Raw genomic sequence first — 11,678 nt, forward strand, 5'->3', positions numbered from 1 at the left:
TGGCTCGGCTACAGCTCTGTGTCTGTCCCTCTGCTCTGGTGTCACTCACCACTGAGTCTGACTTAATGTCCCCCCCTCCACAACACTATCTGACTCTCTGTTACTGCGTCTTATGCTGAAAGTTTCTCATTTATTAAACAATTGCTTAAAGCATTTAAACACAGTTTAGTATTGGAATTTCTAACATTCCAAAATCTTAATTTTGACTTAAAGATTTTCATGCATATCGGTTCCAAATATGGTTTATCAGTTTCATTAACTACTAATAATCGGTATCAGCCCTGAAAAAAAACACAGTATCGGTCGATCCCTACTACTTGGGGGTTTAATCTTTAACAATACATCATGTTAGATAAACTGATCATGTTTCATATGTGAAATCTTAATCTGCAAATGAAGTATAATTGTCAGATTGTTGTAATGGATAACACAATAATAGTAATATATAGATATTTGTCTCTTACATGTTGTGGAATTAAACTATAGCATAAATTTAATGTGAAGTACCTCAAAATGATATTTCCACCACTAGCAACAGCACACCCACCCCATAATTCACCATGGGACACGACTACACCGGTCCATATCCTCAACATCTGATGTTCTTCGTTGATTCCTGTGAATGATTCAGTTCATTCTGTTTCTCAGCAAGTTGCTTTCAGATACAGTGTCTTTTAATCCTTGTGTTGTCTTTCCATAGACAATGCAACTTGTTGGGTCAAAATTGAAAATGAACACTTTTGTTACACTTTTCTGGGTTTTTAGCTGGGTTTTTCCCCCACTACTACCACCAGTATATACAACACCAACACCAACTTATTATCACTAGTTTTACACTGACTTTTGGAATTCATGGTCAATAAATCTCATTTACATGAAATTATATTGCATTTTTAAGTAAAAAAAAAAAAAGCAGAAATTACCAATCATTTTGACCAATAGTTAAGATCAGAGTAATGTATGTTGATGGATAATCGTAGATGCCAAAGTTTAGTTAGGATTCTGTTTTAAAACCATTTCAATTTTTTTTTCAAATGCTGTAAAATTAAATAAAACACCCCAAAATTCAACAAGAGCAGTGAACTGATCCTTCATTTTACTTGTGAAGAGCGTTGTATAGAACCATCCGTGTTATTTCTTTTGGCAATTTGGTTGAAGAAACCCAAATTTCTGATATGGAAACTTTGAAAATGGGACAAATTTCAGCCGAGGACAACAGCCGGGTTACGTCTGTACATGTCCCGGTACATTCTCTCAGCTCAGTACTACTCCAGGATTATGTGTGCATAGTAAACTAATGCTGAATAAAAATGCACGTGCTGAGCATTAAAATTTATTTAAAAAAACCATATTTTTCCAGTCTTCATCAGCGGATGGAAACTAACTAATAATTATTTTTTGGTCATACTTTGTGAATGTTGTTGAATATATATGTATTTGTATCACTCTAATAAATGACACATTATGATGCAATTGGTTCTTTCCATAATAAAAATCCTTGAAATATTTTCATAGACAGAGACACTTATCTACTAAGAAGAACACTTCCTTAGCTGGCAATGATGTTTTTTAGTATTTTTTTTTTAGAGAATATTAACTCAAAATTAAAATAAAGATTACATGATTTTTTTCATCCTAAAACATTCCAGATGGAGGTACTTTACAGCCATACAGCTGAACAACCTCTAGCAGTGAGAGGATTTGGGCAACCTGACTGAGAAACAAAACTTCTGAAGCGGACATTTACTGGAAATATTCCAACCCGAAGCAACACGAGTTGTAGATCTTTGTAAATTGAAATTCTTTCAGTTTTGGACTGACATTTGAAGATGTTACCATGGAAATTGGGACAGGCGTTCTTCACAGTTTTCAGGCATTTCATAGACTGCACGATGAATTGATGATGAAAATAATTAAAATCTATTTCAAACCTCCCATTGATCACAATGTTGTGACTGCTAGTTAGGATTGGGCATCGAGAAAGTCATGATTTCAGTGGAATCGTTTTGTTTTTTGGAATCGTTTGGAGGATTTGTTTTTAAATCCGATCATCGGTTCCAAATTTAATGCGCAAGTTTTGGTTTCCGTTGGCTTTATGTTATGTTGAAATAGCCCGGTAAAACTGCAAACCACCATTGACTAAAAATAACATTTTCCTCTTATCTGTGAAATAAGCATGTGACCCGTTTCAACTTCAAAGAATCAGAATAGATAAGAACCAGAATCGAAAGGAAGAATCTAAATTGGAATCAGAAATGTTAAAATCCAAACGATGCCCAACCCTACTGCTAGGACTCCTGTAATTGATGTTTGAAACCTCTCAAACCATGTATGCTGCTGCTATTATTACAAGTCAGACTTTCAACCAGAGGTGGTTCCACCCTAGCCAAAGATTAGCCCTGATAACATAAGTAACGTGAGTCACATTACCAAAACTAGTGGAAAGAATCTTTCAGGAGCATACACATGGTGTATGAGGTATAACAGTCATGACATTTATCATAACTTGATTCACAGCAACATGTATGAAAGAAAAATGAAAAACACAAGTGTCTTTGTCAGTAGCCATACATAATATATATGCACATTTGTACCACACGTTTCACAAAATTTCAAGATATTTCACAACAACAGCACCAAAGAGCTTTTGATTGATTCCTCAACCCTGCTAATACATTCATTCATTCATTATGTCCCAGATATACTAATAATCTATTAGATACAGAAGTGAATAATTTACAATAAAATAACAATTTTAAGGTACATTTCTTATTTCCCGTACTTTTATACTACAATAATTCCAGTCAGTCTCCACATGCATCAGTCTGCCTGAAGGCCTTTATGAAGGCTGTGGATTTTGAAATTTTCACACAGGAAGGAACGGTTATTGTATTGTCTTAATGATTGAAACACCTGTTACCCTGTAGTGTTCAACAAAGCAAGCAGCCTACTGCAGCTGAAAGGCTCTTTCTTCAGAACTCCCCTTTCAGCAACTCATTCCTGTGCGTAGATCCTGCATGGAGTAGAAACTATACACCAATACTCTGAAAACTCACAGTGGTATTAAAAGCACAGACAAAAAGTCAGGTACTGCATCTTGAAGACGGAAATGCAACAAAGTGAAGACTTTTGTTGTAATAATGGTAAAAGCCCTCACCAAACCATAGAGAAAAACAACACTGAACAATTGGACCATCGTACTGTATGACAAACACCTTCTCTGGATCTGGTTTTGGTTTGGTCCAAACAAAACACAAACGGATATACAAAAGATATTTTTGTAAGCTGAATCTTTGCGAGGTGTCTACAAAAGCAAATCGCATTCACACGTCAAATGCATTGGGTTTCGTCCTGACACTGACCTTGCAGTGTTTTTTTTTTCTGTTAAGAAATTGGCCCTTTCTTGTTCATTCATAATTCTGCATTTCAAATGTATTTTTTTTTTTTTTATTTGATTTGCTGATGGGATCGCACAACCTGCCGCTCAGGTGTTTGACAACTCGCTGTCTTTCTCTACGTCTACTCACTTCAGTGACATGCATCTACCCAACACAGTCAATAATAAAACACAATTCAGAAAGGTACCAGCACTTTACACTCTCTGTCCCCAACCCTGTCCTTTCTGCTATACACTATGTACCACTTCTCTTGCAGCGATCAAGCTTTTGTGGTATGAAGCAGACATATTCTCTGGGCCCCTGTGTGTATTGTTATTTTGGATTAACAGATAGGACTAAACATTTGTTAAACGGAAACCTGAAAGATCCTTCAGTAATCTCCTCAGAGTCTCTCTAGATCTCTGTAACAACGTCCTATATGAACATTTTGTGCAAAATCTTTCCACCGCCACCCTGTCTTTGTTAGATGAGCTTATGTAGGTCTTTGTTTTCTTCCTTGTACAAGGCGCCAGATGTGCAACTGGAATACATGAATTGCTACAGAACATGACACAGACGGATGAAAGAGAATGAGAAAAAAACAAAAGACAGTAAGAGCCAAGAAAACAACCAAGATGTGTTGAGAGGAAACAGGAATCCATCTATATAAAAACAAAGCATCATTCCAGAATTTTCTTGTCCATGAATTCTTTGCCATTGGTCCGCGAATAAGGCTCAAAAGCAGAGGAGCTCAGGTAACGGGCGGAGAGTTCCTGCAGGTTGCCGGCCAGCGAGCCGGCCATGGACAGGGGGTTGGAGGGGATACGGGAGGCGACACCGCCCAGTAAGGAGGGCATGGGGAAGCTGAAGAGGCTGTGAGCCGCCGCTGAGCTCTGCAGGCCCGCCACTGTCCCTGAGCTGGTGACGGCGGGTAGAGGAGGGCTGCCCCCCGCCGTGCCACTGCCGCCGCCCCCGTTGCTGCTGCTACTGCTGCCGTTGCTGGCCATGGCCACAGAGGGAGGGCGCAGGGCAGAGCCGCAGTGGGGCAGTAGGCCCGGAAGGCCCGGGGGTGTCAGCAGCCGGCCCTGCTCCAGGAGTCTGAGCACGCTGCAGGTCGCTGCTGTTTCTGACACCACCGAGCGCAGCTCAGAGTCCTTCCCCTGGTCCTTCTTCTGCTTAGTGCGCCGGTTCTGGAACCACACCTTCACCTGATGAGAGAAAGAGTCTTTAGAGACACATGCTAAATGTAACGTGTAACATAAAGTTAGTTATATTTCAGTTCAAGTATTATTATTGTTGTGAAACAATCCGATCAGGGTTGTTTTGTTGTTCGAATTCCATCATCTCCTGGCCTGGCCCCTGTGAGCTGATTGTGAAAGCAGTGGTGAGCGCTCAGAGTGACACGAAGCAGGGTTCACTTCACAATCTTCCAAAGGTTTAAGACAAACAAGGATATACGGTACATATTTTCTAACAATCGCTATATTCATTTAGTTGAGGTGTAGTAAGATAAGAGAGTCAGGATGGGCAGAAGGATTGTCCCGAGGTTTGTTCATACAGATAGGAAAACTGGGTTGCAATTTAGTATACAAATAAAACGGATGAGAACTTTCTTCTCACAGAATGGAATGCGAAATGTAACAGACAGCATTACTTTGAAAAACATGTTCTAATGTCGGTTGTATAGCAATAATTCATTCAGTAGTACTTGTGATTGGAAAGCCTTGGTAGCCGAAATGTTACACCACATGCCACATAACTGCCACGATGCCGGTTCGATTCCAGCTGGGGACTTTTGTTGCCATGCCATACCTATTCCCTCCCTTTCTGCCTCTTCACTGTCAACTGTTCAATAAAGGCAAAGATGGCGAAAAAGGATCTTTGAAAAAAATAAATAAAAAGGCCAGTGATCATAGTGTTGCAATAATCTGATAATCTCAGTACTTGGAGATAATTGCACCGTGAGCTATACAACTGTGTGTCTTCACAGATGAAGTTGATTGCTTTTACCCAACGCGCCTGTCCATCCCCGACTCAAAATCACCACATGCACTTTCAGATACGCACTAATGCATTGGAGCTATATATGTATACCCCCCCCCACACACACACACACACACACACACACACACACAGACACGCACGCACACGGTCCGCCAGGTAATGATTGATCAAAAGCTGCAGTGATTTCATTCCCTCACTGTGATGCAGCAGCAGGCGGGAGGTTAATTCAATCACAACTTTCTCAGAGATAGCCTTTCATATGTAAAACACTGCTAAACTTTTCCCAGCCTCTTATTCTATTGTGCACTACAAAAGGTTCAAGTGTGAACTCAGATCCAAATAGTCAGCATCCATGTACATGTAACTGCCAAGACAAAACAAATACACTTATTTTATTTTGTATTGGTTACGTTCCTTATTGATTGTTGTGTAAGCAGACATTATTACCTGAGAATGACAAGCAATCAATCAGCAATAACATTGTTAATTATGTAATTGGGTAAGTAAATTATTAGGCATCAAATCTAAGCATTCGCTGGAGTCAGCTTCTCAAATGTGAGGATTTGTGGCTTTTCTCTGTTTGAGATTATTTTACATCTTAGTAGACTTTTTTGTTGGAGAAAGCAACCAATATGAAGATGTCCCTTTGGACCCTAGAAATGTGTGATAGTCTAGCTTTTTCTCACTATTTTCTGACATTTTATAGACTAAACAATCAATCAATTGTTTAATTGGATATCCACATGCTATGACAATAATTGTAAATTGCAGCATGTTGTTATTCTACAGTAGATGTTCCAAGATAAACTATACATTTTAACAACATTCACCTAATGTTCAGCTCTCTCTAACTCCAACTTTAAAATGGCCATGACTTTAATGACCTGTACCTCCTTAATAAGCACCATGATATTTGAATGACATAGAACCTCACACAGAAATCCTACATTTCTTCTTTAAAAACCTGATATGAACCTGCCATAATTACAACTCGTAAAATGACGATATCTGATTGCTTATTCTTCAAAGTTCATCTCCATTTGTTTCAGACATGTTGCAAATGTTTCTCAAAGTTTTGAGATTGTATATCAAGGTAAAGACAAAAAAGTAATTCTCTAAATTCCCATACCTAAATAAAATAGTGATAACTTAACAATTAGATCAAGTCATTCATCTGACTCAACAGATCCATCCAAAACCTTAGTTGAATAAATGTCAAAAGTGAAACAAATGTTCCATGATGTGTACCTGTAAGTCTACTGTAATCCCACCTGACTACTTTCATGTGGAACTAAATGAATACCAATCAGCAGCAAGTCACCATCTCCATCCTACTGCTAGTCCAATCACATCTGATTTTCCTGCTTCACTTCAGTGGCTGGTTTAACTCTTCACCAGCTGTTCACAACCATTTCACATCTAGAAGCCCAGCCACTCAACCCAGTATTCTCTGTTTGCCACCTGAAGACATGCTCAGATGGAACATCTTGTTCATTTCAGAGGTTACATTCTTAGTGCAATGAAAACAAGGTGGAGCTGGTAGCCTCAAACAAAGACGATTAGGTGCGCACACAGCAAATGTGGCCATTCCTTAATGTATCACCCAGTGAGTACCAGGGAACAAAATGTTCATTTCCCCATGTTGTCATTAAAAGGCCTTTCATCAGGACAAGAAGCAGACACTGGAAACGAAAATCCTTAAAGCCTTTGTACTGCCTAAATAGAAGGCAAAGGTTATTTATTTTCTGCTTTACTTCATCTTCAGACAATTAACTCACTTGTATTGAATGAATGTAAAGAAACAAAAAAAATGGTGTTGGTCAAATGAAAAATAGAAATATTAAAACAGTTAACATGTAAAACGTTAAAGCAATCAACAGACAGAATCAAGTCTTAGTGTGTGCTTTCATTTTGTGAGAAAAGGTTGACACATTGCACCGAGACCAAGCCGATGGCGCTGTTAACCGCTTTGCACATTAAGCAAAATGAAACAAATGGATGAAGGAAACTCAAGCTGGGAACACACCAAAGCTTTGAAGCAGGCAGCCGGGGTTCCCTAAAGTCCGACTCATCCAGGGTGAGCGGGTGTCAAACAAAAGGGTGTGAGTGCTGTTGGTCCACGGGGGACCCTGCTGACCCACTGCTCACCCCACACGTATAACATGAGGTGGAAGTCTCTTTTTCTAATGGCAGCTTTCATTTTAGCCGCTGCAGGTAAGAATGTCAAACACTCCATGGGCTACTGTATATTGGCACTACGTTCAATTTCTCGAGAAGGCCAATGCATTTACTTCAAGGGATACACACAATTAGAAATATTTCTGTGGGAAATTCTTAAAGGTACCATCCATGATCAAAAACCGCGAGCACTCCTAAATGAACTGACAGATCTGTGAGTACTCCACAACAACTACAGGTTTTTAATGATTATTGGGGCCATTAAAGATTTGTTTTTTGTAAAACGGGTGTACTTGGACTCAAACTGTAATTATGTATGTGAGTATACCTCCTGGTATAAGGACAAAAAATGACTGCACCTTTAAAATAAACAAAGTGCTTTGTCTGAAATGGACTTAATTATTTACTTGTGTCAAGGCTTAGAAATGAAATTAAACAAATATTATATTATATATGGGTTAATTCTCCTCTGTGTCAACGCAAATGGTCCTAATAGATCGTAACATGATTATCTGAAGTCAAAATAGATGCTAGCATTTGGTGTAGAAAAGATAAAAAGGAAGTAACATCAAATTCACACAATACATTAATGCTATTTCAGTTATAACAAAACCACCAGTTATGTCTTTTGCACAGAAGATTGTCCAGTTTACACAGAGTAAATTCACAGTATCATACCTGAGTTTCAGACAGGTTGAGCTGCCGGGCCAGTTCTGTCCGTTCCCTCCCAACCACATACTGGCACCTCTGAAACTCCATCTCTAGCCGGTAGAGCTGCTCTGCAGTGAAAGAGGTGCGGGTTCGCTTGGGCCGGTCCAAATCCAAACCCTTGGGCAAGATAATCTCTCGGATGGAGCCTTTAGCATCTGCAACAATCAGCACTTTGAGTTAACACTGCTGGGCCAAAGAGTAGAACCAAGCAACAACAATTAGAACAGATAAATGCAATAAATTCCTAGGTGTAGACTGGTTTTACATTGTTCATTACGTGAAACATTATTATTATTCTTTTGGTATTTTAGGCCTTTATTTGACAGGACAGCCCAGACATGAAAGGGGAGAGAGAGGGGGAACGACATGCAGCAAAGGGCCGCAGCTCGGAATTGAACCTTCAGCCACTGAGGCGAGGACTGAGCCTCTGTACATGGGGCGCATGCTCTACCAGGTGGGCTACCCAGGCGCCCCATTATTATTATTATACTTAATTTTATTATTACTATTATTATAGGTAGCGCAGTAGTTGAGGTAGTGAGAATTTATAGTAATGAGTCAAATTCATATTTTATTTACTATATTTAACAAAAGTGTATGTTGAGTAAATGTAACATGATGTACTAAGAGAAGAATATTGTTCTCTAATGAGTTTGTACGTTTGTAATTATTTAGAGGGACATCAGTCAGGATGGAACTTATGAATGGAAGGCTCTGAAATGCCGTTATTTGGTATCAATTTAATTCTTTTGCAAAGATACTTATTAATATGTTTACAAATGTCTACACATTGAGTGAAGATTACATAAAATCAACGTTTAATAAGAATCACAGAAATATGTTTTCGGTTCACTATGTAGTCTATATCTTTGTTGCCACAAAATAGAAATTACAACAATGGTTCTAGGGCAAAATGATAGTAGAATAAACCCAATCTCTGTTTACCAAGTATATGCAATTTATTTAGTAAGAAAATATTAAACTGACTATAATTTCAAATCATGCTAAATAAATGTGGTTGCAATGCCGCAACAAATTCATTCATAATTATTTTATTAACAAAAAACAATAATATGAAATGATTCATATGCAATAGAATATTTCAATGGAAAATGTTTCTCTATATTTTAGGCAGTGAGGCTGCTTTGTCTCATTATGTCTTGCGTAATTAATCCACTGTTTTTGGTGAAGTTATATTTATAGTTTGTTTTCATACACCCTCAGTGTTGGGCCAACACTGCATGAAGGAAATTACATAAATCACTCTCTAGGCAACTGACACTCATACACACAATCCCACGGTATCATTTGTTGACGTATTAAATATACGTAAAAAAACTGCCATCAGTTTCAATAATTATAATCCTAATATTCAAGAGTAATGCAGTACATGCAGTATAAACCCTGCAGGCATTTCCCTTGCACTTAAATGCAATTTAAATGTACCCAGGGAAAGACAAGTGAATTGTTCATTTAAATAATTAACATTTTACATTTTTGAATAATTGAACATTTGGTATTATCTAAGTATGAAATCTAAAAAAACAGTTAGCTTGTCATAGCGTTTATAAAAAGTCTGACAAAAATAAGAAAATAAAAATAAAAAATCATTGAGTTCATGCAGTAAGGATAGCCTATGATCCGTGTTTTTAATAGCAAGTAGCTCTTTTTCATGACAAATAATTAAGCCCCTTATATTTTTATGTTCCTATGAATTAAAAAATAATCTACTTTTTTTAAGCTCCCTCATCAATACATTTTTGTTTAAGGTGATATTTTGCTTTTAACTTGTCAAGTGAAATTCTCTTAATTGTCATTTTTCTCTCTACATATCAACAACCACTATTGATGTTACAAAGGCTTGATTTTATAACTAGTTGAAGGTACTCTCTCATTTCACTGATTCCAAAATGCATGTAAGCTAACAGCTGTTTAGACAATGTTTCCTCGGATTAATCAGCATGGTCTCTGAAGTACAACACTGCAAGTTCCAAAAAGAAAGAAAGAGCACAAGCCTTACCTCGGACTAGTATTCTCCGACAGTAGTCCGGGTCCCCCGTGCTCCCCCTGTTCTTCTCGCAGTTGTCCACTGTCCCAGAGGGGGAAAAGGAGTCCTGCTGCTCCTTGAGGAAGCTTTTGGACATGCTGCCCTGGGAGTCCTTGTCATCTTTCGCCTTCTTTAGTCCATTCTTCAGTCCCATCCCTTCGGTCTCTTGATTGTACCTGACTTCCATGCTCAGTTTATCCTCTTGGACCTGTGGCTCGTCCGCCTCTTTTTTTTTCCTTTGTCAGGTGAAAAACAATGAGATTACGGAGAACACGGTGCACCCGATCGTCTGGACAGTGTGGGGTTTAGTTTCAAAACAGCACCTTTCAGCAGGGCAGAGTCAGCTATCTAATGTTTGGTGAAATACTTCCGTTGGCCGACCGAGAAGCCCTATTATCACTGACCGAACTCTCTTGCCCAATGATCATGGACTTCTCAGTGAAACTCAACAGTAATTCAATGCCCCCCTTTCCTCGTTACATAGACATCAGGCTGATAGATGATCTCCAAATAATCAGAGCCATGGATGCACGCTCGCTGTATCAATTGATTACGGTCATTTTGCTGCCTCCAAATTTGCGTAACCTCATGAATACACTAAATTGTTTGGGGAAATAGATCAGGTCTTGATAGAGGGGTTTGCTCGTCCCGTCCCCCTCAGTTTGCCTGCTCTCAGCCCAGAGAATCAAGACAAATGATTGGTCTTGCCTCGCAACCAAGCCTTCGCGAACCCCACATGGACGCACACAATCACAGAGCTACGACTCTTCCAGATCTGAAAAAAGTTCCCGGGTGCTTCATTCTTCCATCCGCAGACCACAGTCAGACATTTTTTCCCCGACTTTTCACAGCGCACCTGATTGCCGCAGCATGTCAGCGAACTTTGATCCCGCTTTTTTCCTTTGACTCTCTAACCAATCAACGGAATTCTGCAGTGTGTGGATCTCGCCACTATGCTATTGTAGGCAAGAGAGAGCCAGAGAGAGGGAGCGAAAGAAACAGGTGAAAAGGATAACGAACAAATCCCCGTCGATCAAAGTGTATCAAGGCAATGACGACCCAGCCAGTTTGAGCACTGCAGCAACGCCAGGCTCGGCTTTAACAGGCATCGCGTGAAAGTTTCCTGTGTTCATTCAGAGAGCTACACAGAGCAACCCAGCGAGGTCCTGGCTGCTAACGCCACATCCTTCAGTATTCAAATGATTGCACCCTGGAAGCCATCTCCAGCTCTCATAATCTTAACCTGCACATTTAAAAAAGACAAAAAGGGGAACAAAGCTTGTCATTAGCGTTTAGGCTGCCTACACTCTCTCGCATACACACACACACGCATACCTCTGGAATGGCCCCTCCATCTCTCC

The 11,678-nt window shown here is 39.3% G+C and overlaps 1 protein-coding gene across 1 annotated transcript; it reads right to left on the minus strand.

Annotated features, from left to right (window-relative positions):
* Window positions 1-1,543: 1,543 nt before the first annotated feature.
* Window positions 1,544-11,411, minus strand: vax1 (ventral anterior homeobox 1). Its single transcript, XM_039783939.1, has 3 exons — window positions 10,291-11,411; window positions 8,238-8,425; window positions 1,544-4,585 (listed from the first exon to the last, which is right to left on the minus strand). The coding sequence occupies exons 1-3, from the start codon at window positions 10,502-10,504 to the stop codon at window positions 4,058-4,060; spliced, it is 930 nt and encodes a 309-aa protein (XP_039639873.1). The 5' UTR covers window positions 10,505-11,411; the 3' UTR covers window positions 1,544-4,057.
* Between the last annotated feature and the right edge of the window lie 267 nt (window positions 11,412-11,678).

Source organism: Perca fluviatilis, chromosome 19, assembly GCF_010015445.1.
Source record: "Perca fluviatilis chromosome 19, GENO_Pfluv_1.0, whole genome shotgun sequence".
Classification (NCBI taxonomy): Eukaryota; Metazoa; Chordata; class Actinopteri; order Perciformes; family Percidae; genus Perca; species Perca fluviatilis.

What these genes read in the sequence shown, in the direction of transcription:
- vax1 (XM_039783939.1), bottom strand. Translation starts at nt 10,504, where the DNA reads ATGGAAGTCAGGTACAATCAAGAGACCGAAGGGATGGGACTGAAGAAT. An exon ending in TCGGAGAATACTAGTCCGAG is followed by an intron (nt 8,426 to 10,290) that starts GTAAGGCTTGTG and finishes TGATTGTTGCAG; the next exon opens with ATGCTAAAGGCTCCATCCGA. An exon ending in TCAACCTGTCTGAAACTCAG is followed by an intron (nt 4,586 to 8,237) that starts GTATGATACTGT and finishes TTCTCTCATCAG; the next exon opens with GTGAAGGTGTGGTTCCAGAA.